Source organism: Pelodiscus sinensis, chromosome 5, assembly GCF_049634645.1.
Source record: "Pelodiscus sinensis isolate JC-2024 chromosome 5, ASM4963464v1, whole genome shotgun sequence".
Taxonomy (NCBI): Eukaryota; Metazoa; Chordata; order Testudines; family Trionychidae; genus Pelodiscus; species Pelodiscus sinensis.
Genome location: NC_134715.1, coordinates 27,258,022 through 27,277,174, shown reverse-complemented (window position 1 = coordinate 27,277,174; position 19,153 = coordinate 27,258,022). Strand labels below are relative to the sequence as shown.

At 38.9% G+C, this 19,153-nt stretch overlaps 1 protein-coding gene across 8 annotated transcripts in view; it reads left to right on the top strand.

Moving 5' to 3' along the window:
- TBCK (TBC1 domain containing kinase) overlaps positions 1-19,153 on the top strand; it is a 184,130-nt gene that overhangs the window by 98,610 nt on the left and 66,367 nt on the right. For all 8 annotated transcript variants that reach the window (XM_075929700.1, XM_075929695.1, XM_075929699.1 and 5 more), the window contains one exon: positions 15,889-16,064. In XM_075929700.1, coding sequence (XP_075785815.1) covers positions 15,889-16,064 — 176 coding nt within the window. The remainder of the gene's footprint in view (positions 1-15,888; positions 16,065-19,153) is intronic.

Here is a 19,153-nt window from a genome sequence, read left to right as displayed (position 1 = left end):
CAGGCTCTGTTTTTCCATAAACCTGTGTCGATTTAGCATTGTGTTACTCATTAATTGAGTCCTGAATCTGTTGTTTTGCCACCTTTTCTAGGACTGCTGGCAGACCTACAATTATTCAAGTCATCCTGTTGACTTTTTTAAAAAAATTGGCATAAAAATAGTCTTCTCCCAGTCTTCTGGAACTTCCTCATTGCTCCTAGGCTTCTAACGTTAATGGTCCAGCATGATCCTCTGCCAAATCTGTTAAAATTCTTTGATGCAGGTTATCTTGACCTGCTGATTTAAAAATGTTTAAAGGAAGTAAATTCTGTTTAACAATCTGAGAACTAGTGTAGTGGAAGGAATGTTATCCTGCATGATGAGATTACATTATCTGTTTATTTCCCCAAACACAGAGCAAAAATAAATAGCCAACACTAATGCCTGTTCTGTATTACTATTGATAATGGGTCAGTGCCATTTTGGTTTCTATTATAGTTAAAAACTCCTTATTGTCTTTAACTTTGCTAGCCATATATATTGCCTTATGTCCGTTGGTTTCCCTTATCAATTTTCTACTATTCCTAGCTCCTAAGTTAGTTAGGAAATGGTAATCTATAATGTTTACACATTTCAAGAAGAATCAGCCTTTTTTAGAAAAAAAATCTAAAAAGTACAAATGAAAAACATGATTAAAATTAATGATTTAAATGAAGGTTGCAAACTTGCTGATTTCACTCATTAAAATCAGTTATTTAAATCAGTTGCTCTTAGCAACTGTCTCTTATGATTTTTGTTTGAAGCTCTGACAAGTGTGCTATTTAATAAGTAATATAGCCTAGCTGCATTTAAATAAATAAAATGTAGGGCTGAAAATAAGGCTGTTGCTAGTATAGTAAGGTTGTTTTAGGAAGGCAAGTCAGGGGGCAAATCAAAGGGTATGACCACTAGGGAGCAAACTCAGTGGAGGGCTTTCTCGCCAGAGCACTTAGTCTGTTTATCTAATCTGTTGGATTCTGTATTAATCCAACACCATCTGTGAAATCTATGTGATAGTTGTAGTATGAGAAACTCATAAGGAGAGAAACAGACACACACTTTTTTAAAGAATTATGGGGAAATTCTTGGGGGAAAAAAAAGAAAAGCATTTTAATTTTATCTCACAGTTGTGGTTGTGAAAAATATCTACAACCATGGGATTTCATAAGGTTAAAAGTTAAAACACAACAAAGCAGCAAACAGATTCCTAATCTGTATGTTAGCAATATCTTCTTCTGTGGGTGTTTAAAAATCATTTTTCATGGTCTCTCTGAATGCTCTCACGGGTTCCAGTCCTTCTTTTTTATACTTTGTTGGGTAGTAGTGTTGTGGTATCAGAAATTTTCCTCTACTAATGTACTGCAGCCTAGTTACTAAATCAGAGGTGGGCAATAATTTTTGATGGGCGGGCCACTCCAAGATTTTGGTAAGTGGTCAAGGGCTGCCTTTTTCTATGGAGGGGATGTGGGACAGAGGTTGGGTGCAGAGGGGAATGGGATAAAGGAGAGAGTGTGGGTTTGAGAGGAAGTTTGAGTGAAGGAAGGAGTTATGACCTGGGGCAGGGCATTGGGGGTATAAGGCTGGTATGGGGTATTGGTACAGGAAAGGATTCTGACATGGGGGAGGGGCAAAAGAAAGGGATGCAGGATTTGGGAAGGAGTTGTGACCTAGGAGTGGGAGGGTGCAGAGGGTTTAGGTGCTGGCCTGGCGCAGTGAGTTGGGATGCAGGAGGGGATGTGATGCTAGAGGAAGGCTTTGGTTGAGAAGCAGTTACCTATGTGGCTCCCAGCCAGCAGCCCAGCGGGACCCTCAGGCAGGCTGTCTGCCTGGCCAATGAGAGCTGAGAGATTGTGCTGGGGGCGAGGACAGCACACAAAGTCTTTCTGCCCTCCCTGTAGCACATGGTGCAGAGAGGCACAGGGAGGGAGAAGCTAGCTGCTTTGAATGGTCTGGTGCTGCTCCCTTCCTGAGAGTTCTAGCAGGGCAGGCTTGTGGGTGAGGGGTGCAGATTCAAATGCTTGGAAAGCCATTTCTTGTTCGGCCCGTTATAAGTACAATTGCCATTATATTTTGCAATTTATAAAATAGCTAATTTAATTTGATATCCTGTTCCATATTGTATTTTAATTTCCCTCGCATTTTTGGTCATTTCAAATTCCTTTCCTAAAGTTAAAAGATCTCCTTTGAAGTTCTGGAAGGTGTGAACCTGTTCAAAGGATCTCCTCCCATTCCATGGCTGTTTGGCTAAATATTTTGGCTAGAGCTCAGTTCAAAAATATTTTAATTACGTTTTTGCCCAGGTCATTTCTCCTGATTTATTTGTCTGAGTATATCTTAATTATATGAGTCTTAAACCAACCAAATTGTTTTTATATTCTTATGGGTGTCCTGTACGTTGTAATAGCATGGTGTATGAACAAAATGTTGTTAGCTTTCATAGTACAGTAGACTTGAAATATGATTCTGACTTTTTATGATTACCATTTTTAAATTATATAATATTGTAAGGAATTTTGAAGATGTGAAGTCCTATATTCTGAAGAATTGTCTAATCATATAGTGTATGTCTTTGACATAATTTAGGATTATTGTGATTTATTGTGTAATGGAATAGTTCCAAAAACCATAATATGCCAAGCTCAAAGCACTTTTGAAACTTTATTAATTTTATATAAAATAATATGATTTGTCAAGTAAGAACGTTGTCCACCACACTCTGTGTTGGAAAACATTAAATATAGGCTATACCAATAACTATTATTTCAGAGAAATAGGGAATCACCAGTATGCATATATTGAGGGAAAAAGGACTGTAGAAAGTTTCCAAAGTTGTTTGTGAAGATTTAAGTACACATTTAGAACAATAACAGATGAACAGTTCCAGTAATAATAACTTTTGCAGAAAATCCTTGGTGCTCCAAAAGTGCCTTTAAAAGTGCTTCTGACATTTCTTAATGGCCTGCATCATAGAAAATGGTACATTCAACAAATATCTTTATAGCTCTTTTGTTTACACAGTCTGAGACCTGCTTTTTTTTTTATAGAAAAAAAATAAAATTTGCTTCAAGTTGCCTTGAGCACCCATGAGCCAGTCATAGTTCCTAGACTGCCAATATAGGAATGTCAGTTATGGGAATAAATCTCAATTATAGCATACACAGGGTTTAGTGAGATTATCATTATACTAGGCTACTTGTTAACAGAGTTTTGTTCATTTTACTGATGTTACTGTAGGAATCAAATTGCAGTGGCATGATATATGTCAGGTACCCTATGAGAAACGTTTTAAAAGGAGGTATAGGTGATAACCAGAGCTCAACAAATGATTCAATCTATTTTTCTGTGGCGAGTAGATTTTAAGCCAGCGGGGCCGCGCTGCGAGCCCTGGTAATAACAAATGCACTATAAATGAGTTGAGGTTTTTGTACCATAGGAAACATTGTAGGTGATAACACAGTGTAGTTTAAAGTTCTGAAGTTAATTCGAAATGCAGTCCAAATTGGCTTCTGAAAAAAAAACCAGGAAAATAATCATAAAGACAATATCAACATTATTTGGAATTAAAATGCAGTATCTTCTCTTAACATATGGTGATTAGTTGTATATATCTGACTCTTTCTGGCTTAAAGGAATAGCCTAATGATACTCTTAGTCACCTGTATGCCCCTAAGCAGAGTATTCATTATTTTGATTGAAATAACCTTTTTGCCATGTCTGAAAATTTTCTGAACGTAATTTATAGACAATTCTCACCTAAAACTGGGTCAGCCTGAGAAAAAGATGATTGTTGAAGACATTTACAGTGATTCAATCTAACATCAATTATGACTCAACAGCCTAAAGTTTCGGTTTTTTAAGCTTGCTGCACACCCAATTGGCTTATCTCAGCCTGACAATGAAAGTGACTTGGTTTCCAGTCTGAGTCTTTTATTTCTCATCAAAGTTGCAAGATGGTAGGGTTTTCACATTTTCTTCATTTTAATAAACACTCACTGAGTTCTCAAAATATGTATTTTACCAGTATAAGATCATATTCCGTCTAGTACATTGGTAATCATCAAAGCATAGGGTTAGAAGGCGTCACAAGAGTTATCTAGTCTAAATCCCAGAAGCAGAAGGTACCATACCAAGGGGCACTGAGTAATAATGCAGTTTCCATTGCTAATTGGAAAAGTAACGATGCCAGTAAAAAGAGGGGCATATGTAATTCCAATCTGCATGTGATGGAATCCCCAGAGTACAACCTGGATCTGGGTACTGCTGTGCCCTCTTAATTCTCCCACCTGTCAGTCACTCTCCATGCTTTGCTGGTGACAAGCACCAGATCCCTTCAGGTGCTATTATCACTTAGCACAACAGACTAAATTGCAAGAATGCTCTCAGAGACACTCATGAATCACTTAGAAAAAGGCACCAGCAAATTTCCCAAATCTCCAGCCTTGCACCCCAGAACCGTATTGTCTTGCCCTGGTCAGAAGGCTGACCAGTTGTAAGTTCATTACCCAGTCCTTCCCTCCCTTGATGTGGAGAGGGCATACACTAGCCTTTGTAAACCGAGCTGAGATTTCCCAAGTACTTCATCCAAAACACACTGCTTTCGGTAAAATATAAAACGGATTTATTAACTACAGAATTATTTTAAGTGGTAGTCACAAAAGGTCAGAGATCGTTACTAAAGAAAATAAAAAGTAAGCACACAGTCTAAATCCTAAACCTTATTAGACTAAGCAGTAATTGGATCAAGAAATATTTTCTTGCCTCTTAATACACAGGCTTTGCCTTTAACCCTTGGGACCAGGCTTCAGGATAGGTGGGGGAAGAGAGAGGCAAAAGCATTCCCTAGAAAATGCTAGCCCAGAAATATCCTGGTAAGCTTTGCTGAATCATAGAATTGAATAGTCTTTTGCTTATAACTCCTATACAGATTAATGGTGATTTAATGGCTGTCTAGGTGTAGATCACCCCTTTTGTTGTCCCTGGAAACCAACAGTGGACGACTCCCCAAGTTTACAACATATTTCAATAACAACAGTTGATTTCAGTAGATCAAGACTTCTCATGTGATGTTTTACATGGCATGTTTTACATGAAATATCACTGTCTATAAATGATAGATATGGGGGTTGCAGGTTGCTACTTTGAGGTACAACGAATCCCTACATGATACTTACAAATTATCTGAACACTTTTACAAAGGCAATGACTTTCTTGATGTGTTAGCTGTGTATTTTTTTCTAAGATGGACCGTACTTGGTATTTTCTGGGAGATTTATTTTTAACTGAATATAAAAATCTTCCAAGAATAATTTTGGAGGCAGAATATTCATCTACAGCTACCAAATCATTTTATGCAACTTAGGTCATATCGTTTCATAGTAAAATTAACTTTTATGAGCAGAGAGAGAAACAGGCTAATTAATAATACTTTAATTTTGGAAGCATACCATTAGTAAATCACATTTTGGGGTTTGATGCATGCACACACATAACTGGTAATCCATCTTTGTAATGGATTTGTGTTTGTTTTTAACAGTCTTCTGAACAGTCTGTTTTGTTTGAAATTTGTTCCCTCTGTAAAGGCTTTAAAAAAAAGTCTGATTTATCCCTAAAAATGACTGTTTCTCTTTTGTTTGTCTGTAAACTTTCAGTTCTTACAGCTGTCAAGCAGTTTATATCACATTACTCAAATAATACCTAGAGTAAAACCACTAAAATGCCACAGTCCTGAGAGCGCCTGTATTGTGTAATATCACAGTTTGTTAAAGATTAGAATCCTGCATCTGACAGTACTGTACTCTAAGCTAAACAATCTGAACTCTGATCTTTCCTAATGGAAACCATAACATTGCAATGTTTACCTCAAGACAAAAAAATTGAAAATGTTGGAAATAACCCCTGCACAAATATTTGGTCTTATTGTAGGATAGTTGCTGGACATGCTCTTGATTAGGATGGTACATCTTTGTGGCCAAAACACATTTTATTGGCCCATCTATTCCTCCTAGCATTCCTCGGCTTGTAACCAACAAGCAGCATTCTAAACTTTTTGTTATCCATTCTCTTTTCCTATACAGGTCAAACCTTTCTATCAATATACAGTAATCTCTGTAGCAGGCACAAGTCCTAAAACGGAAAGGGATGCACTCAGGGAGAGCAAAGAAAGAGCAAAGTTCAGCTAGCTGAATCGTGACAGAAAACAAGTTTTATTTGAATATTAAAAATGGGTTGTAGGTAAAGCTACTAGCTGTTGTTTAAAAGTTGACTTACCAGAGATGCTCAGTGCAATGGTGGTAAGGACCATATAAACACTGATATACCATACAGCTGTAAAAGAACCCAAATACTAAAAAAAAACTATGGACATCCTAAACTGAGGTTCCATAAATAATTCTTATCTCATCTCATATGTTCATCAGAATTAGCTGCTAAAGATACTTGCACATCAGAGCTTGGCTCGGCTGAGTGCACACATTGAGATGACAATCTCTCTCTTTAGGTAGCTACCAACTGACTTGCAATTCCCTGTCTGTTGGAACATCCTCTGCTCACCTCTATCTATGATGCATGCAGCTGTAACAGTGGAGTTTGTCAATGGCACAGATGGCAATCCACTGCCCAGTTCTCATTGAGTTTTTGGAAGATGGAAAGTTAGTTTTTTGAAAAGGACTTATTTAAACTTTTTATGCTATACTTTTGAAAAATCTTAGCTTTTTTCCTCCTTTAGAGAAGGGCCTAAGAGGCAATTAGAGCTAGTTTTTTTTTTTAAATTGTGGAGCTCCTTCTCACACCTTAACTATACATTCATGACGCTCGTATCTGAAATAACATGCCCAAGCTCAAGAAGTTTATTTTTTGTGCATATCATTTTACAAGGTAATTGTTTCAGACTTAGCGGTGCTATCCTGCAGTACCAAATGACTGTATATTTGTGAAGAAAAACAATTTTGGACTCTGTCAATTATATTCATATATAGTATGCTACTATACTTGGGTGGTTTCATATAAAATGTTAGATTGAAAATTCTATGAGACAAAAAAAGCCGCATTCTTTTTTTTCTTTCTAGCAGGAGATAGTCTGGATTGATTTTTTTTTTTTTTTTGTGAAAACATGTTGGTTCCACATATTACTAATACCTGGTTTGTGTTTGATGGCTTTATTGAGATACAAGTGGCAGGTGTGTTTATAAAGCAATTTATGGAGATTCATCACTCGTTAATAATGGTATTTGTGAAGCAGAAGCCATACACATCTGCCAATAATTCTTTTTTTATGTCTTGCTGGAAGAAATGGGGTGAGGCTTTTGGTATAGGAGCAGAGCGATTTGTGAGCGCACACCTGCTCACCAAGGATGTTCTGTAGTGTCAAAGCCTACAAGATTGATGTAATTTTACCTGAAGCTGAAAATCCTTTAATTATTCACCTTTTCCACTTGTAGCTACATGATGTTCATGCGTCTCCTTTTCTAACATTCACTATGATGGGATTAAAAAGCAAAGGAAGAACACTAAAACTTTCATTTTTATTTGTGCTTTTGTTACTGTATATCTGTTACTGTCAGAAGAAAATCACATGTATACTCTTTTTCTAAAAGACAATTCTAGCTAAAGGGTAAGTTTATATTCAAGTAGATTGGTAGACAGTAAACAAGGAAAAGGTCATTACATAGATAGAGGCTTCCTAAGAAAACAACTCTTACTGAGCGGGTTTCTTCTCTCCTCTTTTAATACTAGCTTTGTTATTACCAAAAGGAAAAATGTTTGAACAGAAGTTAGGATATGTCAGTGGTTCTTAGCTTGGGACCCCCTGCGGAACTGCAAGCAGGTTGCAGGTGGGGTCCACCAAAATAAACCAGAGATCAGGGCTAACATTAGATTCTCTCCTTTGGTATCAGGCAGAAAGCTGAATCCCACATCTCTCTGCCTAGGGCTGAAACCAAAGCCTGAGCAACTCAGCTTCACAAGATCTCCTGTGGTGTTGGGGCCCTGGCAGTTGCTCTGCTTGCTGCCTCTTACTTTCAGCCAAGGCTTTTAATCTACTGAAAAACAGCTGTTGTGGCACAGGTGGGCAATGGAATTTTTAGAGCATGTGGGGGAAAGGCAGAAAGGAAAAGGTTGAGAATCTCTTGGATATGTGACATCATTTACTAGGACCAATGGACAAAACCTATCTAACAAAACGTGGATAGTGAAAGTAGTCAGACCTATCCGTAGCCCTAGGAATGGGTGGAGATTAAAAAGTCATTTTGTCAATAAAAACGTTTCAGAAAAGTCTTCCTCTCTTCCTCCCCCCTTCTCCCCCCCGCCCCCCCCCCCCCACGTTAATTTTTTGTTTCATTAAATTTTTAGGTGGATTGACCCTGGTTCAGCACCCTACTGAAATGGTTTTTTTTAAGTGTTTTCAATCTATTTTTATTGTATTATCATTGGAATGTGTCAGTAGAGTAGATCCATAATATGTTCATTATTTAAGTCTTCATTACACTGAATGTTTGTTGGTTTATTACGTAAATATACAGTCATATTTTTTTCTCGTTAATGAGATTTTAGTACTCTGTCCCAGAGTCATAGAATGTTGTCACTGTGAAAGTAACATACAACTAAAGTTGAATCATGTCAAGAAGATGAAATGGATAGTGTCACCAGTGCTTTGCAGTACTACATAAATAAAACAGAAATTACTGGCATGATTTAACTTCAACAGCAGTAATTAAATGAGATAAAGTATATAGAAAAGGTGCAATGCGAAACATGAAAAGCAGAGGCTTTGAGTGTTTGCCAGGTAACTAGGTTGAGTGTTTCCAGAAAGTAAAGGAAGCACATCTAACTTACAGTCTGAGGTGTATCTCTTTTCTTCTAAAAATGTGTGTGTTTGGGGCAGCAGTAATGTTAAGGTGTGAACATTTCTTGCTGGAGTTTATGTATTTATATTTTCATTGCAACTTTGTGTGTGTTTCATGAAAAAGTGTGTCTATAGTCACAAAAAAATAACAATACACGTTGGATCTCCCTGGTCCAGCACATTTGGGACCTGACTGGTTGCAGATGAGGGATTTTGCTGGACCAGAGGAGGTCACTACAATCCATCTAGGTTGTATATCCCTAGTTCACTGACAAGAAGGTAATGTAAGACCATATTAAATGCTTTACTAAAGTCTAGGTATACCACATCCACCGTTTCTCCCATATCCACAATACTTGTTACCCTATCAGACTGGTTTGACATAATTTGTTCTTTACAAATCCATGCTGGCTGTTACCTATCACATTATTATCTTCCACTTGTTTGCAGATGAATTCCTTAATTACTTGCTCCATATTTTCCCTGGCACAGAAGTTAAACTGACTAGTCTGTAGTTTTCTGGGTTGTTCTTATTTCCCTTTTTATAGATGGACACTACATTTGCCCTTTTCCAATCTTCTGGAATCTCTCCTGACTTCCATGATTGTTCAAAGATGATAGCGAAAGGCTCGGCTAGCTCCTTGAGAATTCTAGGATGCATTTCATCAGGCCCTAGTGACTTGAAGGCATCTAACTCTTCTAAGTAATTTTTAATTTGTTCTTTTTTTTATTTTAACTTGTAAAGCTAACCCATCCTAGCGCAGAATGAACTTTGAAACCATGCACACTCTCCATGTGGGCGTCTGTGCATGGTAGAGTTTTACAGGCAAGTAGAATGTGCTGAGAGCTAGTAACTATAGCAGTAAGTCTCATTAAATGTTTAGAATTTACAGAATTCCACACACACAAAGAGAAGGTTTGGAATTTTTTCCTCCAATTCTTTCCAAGGAGATCGGTTTCTCAAACCCACTTATGGAGCCTCCCAAAAGGCAGTGAAAATATTTAAATAGAATGGTTTAACCTACCTTTCTTAACTCTTTTCTAAATTCTGCCAGTTGAATCCAAAGGAACCCCCAGTGAAACTACTTCCACTACATCAAGCTGTCCCTTCCCAAGGACCTGGACCAGAGACATGCAAATGTAAATGTGTTTTGCCCCATCAGGCCTTTGAACTGTGTTCATTTTTGGACAGTTTATAGTGTCACTTGGGGACATAGTCCTATTGTTGATTCCTTTGTTGTTTCTGGGGCCAGCTAATCTACTCACACAAGAAAAAGCAATTCCTCTTCTCCTGATGCTGAACACAGAAAAACTGATGGCTCTTTAAGGAAAAAGTTTTTAGTTAAGAATCTGAGTATATCTTTAAACTCACATCCCTTCCTCGCCTATCAGCCAGACTGAGAGATTTAAAAAACCTTTCTTCTATAATGCATGAGAATTTTGTCATCATTCCAGTCAATAAAAGAGGAAGAACAAATAACCACGAATAAAAGCAGTTAGTAAACTTTAAAAGGGGGAACACTGGGTTTTTTTTCCCACCTTTCAGTTAGTCCTCATGCGTTAGTAGTAATAATAGGTAAAGATATATCAGAGAGAAATATGATTGTTTTAAATTGGCTGTATCTCTTTCATCATGGTACCTTTGTATTTTTTGTTTGGCATATATAGGTGGCTTGTAATCGTCTAGCTGTACTGTCACTTCTGTAGAAAGGTCATAAATCAAGCTGTCTGACCTATTCAGTTCCTTTGCTTGCATCATAGCATTGTAATTGCCCACATAAATATTCAGTGTTTGTATGTGCTGGGGGGGGGGGGAAGCAGGAAAAATGCTTGTGATTTAGAGGTCAATCCACAAACATAACCTTAGGTTTTCTCTGAAAAAAGTAGATGTGATTTGATATGAATGGAGATTGCCTATCTCCTAGAACTGGAAGGGACCTTGAAAGGTCATCAAGTTCAGTCCCCTGCCTTCACAGCAGGACCAAGTACCATCCCTGACAGATTTTTGCCCCAAATCCCTAAATGGCCTCCTCAAGGATTGAACTCAAGACCCTGGATTTAGCAGGCCAATGCTCAAACAACTGTGCTATCCCTTCCCCCTATTTTTTTTAATTAAATTTAAGCTCAGGGGGTAGAAGGGAAGCACCTTTGCTACTCATTTATCTGATCCACATATATACCCTGATTTGTAGCTATAGAAAATAGTGAACAGAGAACACTGGCAGGAAAATAAAGTGAGGAAATAGTTCAGCTCTACCGGGGCATATCAGAGTAAGTTCAAGAACAGGAAAATCTGTACTTGATATAGTCTGCTCTAACAAGGAATTGTGACAAAATACTGGAGACTTTAGTGTAGGGAATGTCCAGATTTGAGACATTCCTCAAACACTAAAAATGAAGCCCTATGCAGCACAAATACATTCCTTCCAACAAAAATGTTCTTAGATATAGCTTGTTCAACTTTTAAAGATTAAAGGGACTACAGTTTGTGCAAAGCTGTTGACCTCTCACACGGTGTTTTCATTAATTCTTCCCATACCCCCACCAAACTACTATTATTTTGGCCAGGCTAGGGTAGTTAAGGCATTTTGACAAGTAATTAAAGGTGATTTAAAATATATCTAACATTATGCCAGTTTATGAATACAAATAAAATACTGAACTGCTCCCAAATTAATCACTCACTCATAAATGAAATGCCTGTTACAAGCATGATGCATTAAAACAGTAAAATGACATGTACATGGTACATATTAAGTTATTTTTATATAAAATAAGAGCTCAACATACATTTATGCAAATATACAGTACAACTCAAAAAAGGGTTCTTTAAACAATTTGAGATTTCCTCCAACTGAAACAGTTTTAATACAATAAGCCAGGTAGTAAAATCGCCTTTCAGATAAGGAGAGATTCCTTACTGACCAAGTGTAAATGCACTCATCTAGACATCGTTTCCTGACTTTTATATAAAACATGGCTTTAATTTATTTCTAAGTACTTTTCTACCAGCAAAAAAAGTTAATGAAAAACTTACCAAAAATATATATAATCTTTACAGCTATCGGCTTATGCACCTCAGAAAAAGGGGTTGCAGAAACTGGGGAAACAATTGCGAGCTACTAAAATTCATAAGGAAATGCTATATTGCAGGTGGCTATTTAATAATTGTAAACATCATGAAGGTTCATTCTAAAAACCCCGAATAGCAATTACTGAAATGTAACTTTTGCTAATTATTCATTAACTAATTTTCCAGTTGAATACTTGCTGCTGCTGACAGCATAAGCAGAGGTGCGCTTTTGAGCTAGCAAGACAAGAATCAAAATAACTGGTACAGATTCTATTTTATACAAAGCAAGAATGGCAATGCACAAACCATGTCTAGTTAACAGTAATGTTCTCTAAAAAAAAAAAAAAAAAAGCAAGAGAGTTCAGAGTTCAGGAGTATCTATTCTTAATGCAAACCATCATTCTTGGGTATTGCAGCATACATTCTGATCAGAGATTAATGATATTGTGCTAAACCTCAACTTTGAATATTCTAGCTTTTGTAAGTTTTAGTTACAACTTAACACAATAAACCTTTTTTAAACAAAAAGTTCCCCACTTCAAAAAACAAAACATCCAGAGATACCAGGCCTCATTGTGGACAAATTATTTGCAAAACTTTCATGTATAAAATCACAATTTATATTGCCAACATTGCTTCTTGACATTTGTGTCCTCTTCCCAAAGGAAAAGGTCTCTGAAAGGGATTAAATTGTGCACAAAGACCTATTCTGTATACATCTTCATTAAATAAATACCATTTATGACAGGCTTTGCTTCGATAATTGTTCAGCTCACTTCTTCTGTGAAGAGTTAAAAACAAAAAAAACCCTTCCATGTGCAGCTGTCAGGCAAGTTCCCTTAAGATGATGTTTTGTAGTTGTTTGCATCCACTCAAAAGACAAATAATCGGAGATTTAGGAAAATTGCTGTACTATACCGAATCTCAAATATTCCATAAAGTACATGTTGTATTACTGATGTCAGTTATATTTAATAAGCTTTTCAGACTTCAATTTATGAAGTATGATTTTTAGGATGGAATTTACATTGGTGGCAAGAATTTGAGCTGGAGCAGCAATACATTTCATCCATGCTTTCCAGACTTTATCAACCTGGAGAGATTAATGATTGGCTTTGTTAAAAAATATAGCATCTAATTTACCAGTATTTACTTAAAAGATTTGTTTATCCAGCTCATTAAACTTGCAGGAAATAAAATATATTGTCTAGATATGTTTAATGATACACAATAACCTATAGCAGCTTTCTACCATAAAGAGGAATTGGAAGGGAGAGAGCTTGAGGTTATACGTTAATTTTGCATCAAAAATATAATGACAAATGTTTTGATTTGTGAAAGAGCATTGTTATATCCTGATATAGAAGAAAAACCATCCATCTTCTTTATGACAGAATGCCCTAAAATGTCCTCTCCTTTTTCTATGATAATATTAAAGACATGTGGCATAAAAAACTAGCCATCTCCATATCACCCATTCATCACACTGAAGCATCCTTCTGACTTTAGATTGACTGTGTTGAAAGGAAAAGGAGGTAGCAGTTATGCCTAGGAAGGAGAATTCAGCTTACAAGAGTCAAATGAAGAGTAAAATAGTCAAAGTTCAGGAAAATAAGTAAAATATTTTGGGGGGCTTAGTATTTTTTTTCTTTTTAGCAAAAAGCTTTTTGTGTGTGTTGGATCACTTACATTTGGAAATTGGAATGACATTTGAAGGGAGATAAAAGTAGGATGCCTTAGCAAGTTTAAAAGACATCTGAGCACCTCTACATCCAACAGTGCCCAAATAAAAATTGAGAGGACATAAGTCTCCCTTCACACACAAGAATTGCTGAAGTTTTCCTAGAAGTAGTATAAAATATGCAATAATCCCAAGCAAAAGGAATGTAATGCACGATAGAATCAGGCCGGAACGGTCTTCCTAAAGAAAAATACGAAGTTGTTTGCATGTCAAATTTCAGTTGAAATTTTCATCTCTATCCCAATCAACTGAGTCTTTTAAAATGTGAACAAACTGTATAATACCAATGCATTGGAGCCTGAATTCTGAACTATAAAATTGGTGCAGTTTTTCAAATTGTTCTTAAATCAGAAAGCGTACATTAGTTTCTCTGTTGTCTCAGGTTTTCCTGGAAGATGTTAGTAAACAAAAACTTTTTATCAAGTCAACTATAAAATGAAAAATCAGAAATGAAATATATAAAGAGCACATCTTGGTGCCAAATAACTTGATTCATAATACCCCAAGAAGTATGATCCTGCATGAATGCACTTCAGCTCATGGGTGGGAACATTTTTTGGGTCTGGGGCCGCTGACCCACAGAAAAATCAGTCAGGGGCCACTCACAAGTGAGAGGCCAGAAAAAAACAAACACTCGTTAAGGAGAAGGACTCTCCTCACATTTCCCTCACATACCAGAGCCTTGGTGGGCCCAGGCTAGTAGATTTTGTGTGATCCAACTCCGTGGGGGATGGCTAAGGTCTGGAGCATCAGTGTGGGCTCCCCAAGCCTGGGGGACCAGATTCAGGCAAGCCAGGGGCCACATCTGCCCCCCAGGCCTTAGGTTCCCCAAGTTTAGAGCGGATGCAGGGAGGCTGTGATTTTATGGCCTTCTAAGCAGGATGCTTGGCTAGAACTGCTGTTAGAACTCAGGAGTTCTTAGCTGCCAGTATTTATTAAGCCCCTCAGTCAAGAAAGCATTTAAGCACAATGACTTTAAGAGGACTTTAGTTTGTGGTTAAAAGGTAAGCACTCTTCCTGAATAAGGATGGCTTCCTGAACAGGCTAAGCCTTTATCATGAATAAAAAAAAAATTGGAATAAGTAGTTCTGTCTAACTGAAATATTCTACCTTATGTTCCGCTCTAAACTTGGTGGTGTTGCTTGCCTTGCCAGAGGTCTCCAGAACTGGTTGTATTAATGTCATGTTGTGTGTACTGTGTCAGGCTGTCATAATATGCAGCTGAGAATAAATTTGCACTCTTGTGTATTTGTCCCATTATCAGATGAAACATATCAGCTGGTCCTTTTGCTGTGCTAAAGAAACTGTGTACCCTTATTAACTGCTTTGGTCAGATCTACAACAACCTTGCTTTCAGAAGGTAGATAACCCTGATGTTATCACTTTTGAAATAAAGTTTGTGATGGGATCACTTTTGCTAACCTGTTCCTTCATTCTGCTTTGCTGATTTGCAGCTTGTGATAGCTTATTTTATATTTTTAAAGCATTCCCCTGTCCTCCCAAAAATTCAGTAACGTTGCAGCCAGTATGCTATTCTTTAAGCTGCAGCCATTTTTTGATTGAATTCAAAGTAAGAATAAGATCCATTTTGTGTGCCATCAAGCATGAAATAATGTTGAAATTTCCTGTTTCCAAGTAGACAGAAAGCATATCGCTTTGTCAAAAATAGCAGGCCACGCGAAGTTCAAATTCTGTACCTGTTTCACTGAACTCTTTCAATCTGGAAATAATAGGTTTTAGCAACTGTAACCATGATACCTAGGGCATTGGTTTTTGGGCTGTCTGAAAGTTCAAGCATCATGTAAATAGATGTTACTTGACTTGTTTTCTGTTGTACATATACATTTAAAGGCATTTTGGTTTATAGTATGCCGAGAAATTTTATCAAAGTACATTACTATATAAGTTATTAAATTCATCTACTAAAATATCCCTATAGTTTCAGTTGGTTATGGGTTATTTTTCCCTACCTGTCTTACACAGTTGTATAGTGTAACTTTGCTGTCACTTTACATTCCCAAGGTGGCTGCATTTCAGTAGCGATAAAATTAATCCTTATATAATTTGTCAGTAAAGCAATGGCTTTTGAATGAAAATTAACTATATGGCTACTAAATGGAAAATGGAAGATATTTTTTCAGCAATAGTTTCACTGGTCTAACTGATTTTACTAATGTTCATATTTGGGTTTTTGCTTGTTTTTCAATACCTGGTCAGAAATCGACATTGAACGTTGTGTCCGTGAATCGGTCAACCTTTTTTGCTGGACCCCTAAGAGTGCAACATACAGGCAACATGCACAGCCTCCAAAGCAAACCAGTGAGGGCAACGGCTCAAGAGATTCAATGTCATGCTTCTCAGCAGATTATCAGGATGTATCTAAAAGTGACCTGGTGAGTGTTTTAAGATTATTTTTTCCTAGCTCCTCCAGGAAAAAGGTGTATTGTTAAGGGTACTTCTGAAAAGGTAAACATTAAAAAAATCACACCTCTATCACTGTATTATAATTCAAATTTGGCCGTTTTTAGTTCAATACTTCATTATTAAGCTTTTATTAGTTCATTAATGCCTAAAAATCTCAAATCATTGTGCTAAACATTGTGTACACACATAATTGACAGTCTCAGCCCCTAAGAATGTGCTGTCTACAATACAGACTTTTATATTTGTTTTAAAATGCCTTATATCTTTTGAAAATAGGATTTCTCTAAAAGGTATGTTAGGAAGATGTTCATCATGAAAGACTGGCAATATTGCTTTATAGGAAACTGGGTGGTGTGTGTGTGTGTGTGTGTGTGTGTGTGTGTTTAATAAATGGTTTGTATGTTAATTGATTTCTTTCTACGTTTTGTAATCCATTAGTGCCCATGAAAGTGAGGGATTAGTGGTATTGATTTGAATTAACCATGGTGCAGGTAAGAGGATGACAGATTCACTCCAAGCAGAGCTAAGAGTAGAGCTTTGAGGTCCCAAATACAGAGGACCTAAGTCTCTTCTTCTCAGTCTGCCATTATGCCAGTTCTGAGGGGTTGGCTGCCCTGCCGGCAACCCATGTTCCAAACACTTGGGACTGTTGAAGGTTGAGGTATGTGTTGTGCTTTGAGAAACAGTTTATTGCATTGAATGAAAGAATAGCATCTTAGTGAAGGCAGTTCCTTCCTTCCCACCTGTATACACTGAGCTTTGTGATTTTTATATCAGTATGATCTCTTAACTTTGGTTTAGTACCATTTTCATCCTAAAGCTACCTAAAGGAATGTGCCAGTAAAATTATTTTATTTTGTGCCAGGGCCGCCTCCTACCCCATCTTCACTCTTTCAGCTCTTTCATAACAGTGTGTTATCGAAGGTCTGGCTGCAGGACTATGAGCAAGCTCTAGCTACTGACAAAGAATAATGAAGACCATAAAGTGTCCTTGAGAGGATCAGAAGACTCTGCTCTAATGCAAGACAGGCTATGGTCATTTCTGACTGCTTTTTTCATCTGGCATGTCAAGTTACAGTTGTAGTTCAGACCTTGTAAGTGAGCAGACCTTGGGTAATAGTATGTGAATGAGTCACATTTTTTCACAAAGAGATCTATACTCTGTAGCAGTTTTGCTTGGCAAAAATAATTTCCAGATGTCCCTTTGTAGCTTCTTTTATTCTAGACATCGTTTTTTTCATTGTCAAATATACATTAGATTAAGGACACTGAACTATTTTAAACTTTCCTTCACTAGTGAGTGTTCACATATCCTGTTGAGTTTTGAGGAAGATTTTTATCTGGTTTATTTCTTGGTCATCTCTTGAATCAGAATGCTTTCCAAGCTTGCATTACAATTGTAAGATAGATGCTTGTACAAGGTGCATTATTATTCAGCTAGTTATATTAGGCCATTAGAGTTGCTTCCACCTTTTCTTTCTAACCATTCAAATATGAAGGCAATGACGTGTGTGGCTTAAGTGTACTTAGACGTGCTTATCCTCTGGCAATCACAAATATTTCAATATTTTTGGTTTACATTGTAATACAAAAATGGAGGATGGAACCAGTGTTCCCTGTATGATTTTTCCAACCGTGAGCAGAGTGAGTTTTGGCTTGTGCACCAATATTGAGGTCATGTGCACTAGTTTGGATGTGTACCACTGTGGCACCCCCTGCTATACATTCCCAGCTGCTGGAGCAGAACCCCTCCCCCATGCAGCATGTCCCATTCCCTGCTGCCGGAGCAGACACCTCTCTCTCCCCTCCCCCCGCCCCCGCCATGCGGTAGGTTAGGCCTGCACAACTCAGAAAGCGGTGAGGGCCACATTACTCCAAAGAAAACAGCTGTGGGCCGCAAGTAGGGTTGGCAGATGCTCTCCCAAAAAATACCAAACATGCGGGTTAAAAATTTTTGTCAAGCAAAAAAAAACCACATGTGTCAGTGTAGTGGGGTGGAATGGCCACCCACTGAGCCAGAGGCGGAGGAACCCCTCTGGGAGCCATTTTGGGCCCAGCCTAGCCCCGCCCCCTCACCTGACCGGAAGTCAAAGGGCGGGGCTAGGACTATAAGAAGGCTGCCAGGGAGCTCAGTCAGGGCCCAGCCTCTGAAGGAGCCGGTGGCCTGTCTGGAGCTCCTGCCTGGGGAGGCTAAGACCCGGGCTAGGCCGCCCTCAGCGGCCGCCTCGGAAGCCAGCCAAGGCTTCCCTGCCAGGGCTACTGAGGCCTGGCCAAGCCAGCCAGCGGAACCTCCCGGGGACCCCGAGGACTGGCCCGAGCCGCTGGACCAGCTGGAACCCCTATGGGTACTGGAACGCCGGGGCCGGGTGCGCCCGCGGGATGCTGCGGGGTTCCAACCCCTTGACCCCTGGATTGGGCCAGCCGGACCCTGCTGGGATGACAGCGCCTCGACTCCCTGCTCAGACCTGCTGGAGGTACAGGTACCAGTGAAGGGGGAGACAAGAAGCGGCCCAGGGGGTTGCATGGGCTGAGAACTGCCCTAGGCCAGCAAGTTGCGGGCTGGAGCCCACTGCTGCATTCAGGGCCCCTGGGCCGGGGCGCAGTGAGGTGGGTGGGCCTGCGCCCCCTCCCCCTGCCACCCACTAACCGGGTGGCAGTCTCCCCCCTTTGCCACTGCTGCAGGTGCACTACCTGCCCAGCTCTTGAACTAGGAGCGTCTACAAACGTGGGTGTTTGTCTGCGGCCCTGCCTTGGGTTAGGGCCGGCTCAGCTTACGGTGGTTTGCTGCCATTTGTTGCCCTGCTCGAGGGCCTGGGCCTCCGTATGGTGGTCTTGGTACCTGGCCAGGATCTGGACCGGACCTTTTAAAAGGGCCAGGACTAGGACTGTTGCCCGGCCCTAACTGAGTTAAGGGACTTGAGTATACGGAGAATTTCTTCCCCCATGGCCCGGGCCTGAAGCAAGGCCGGGCCCCTGAACTATTGTCTCTCACCCCGACCTGAAGTAAGGCCGGAGATAGACTCACAGACTCGGACTGTTTTAAGGCACGGTAGGGCCA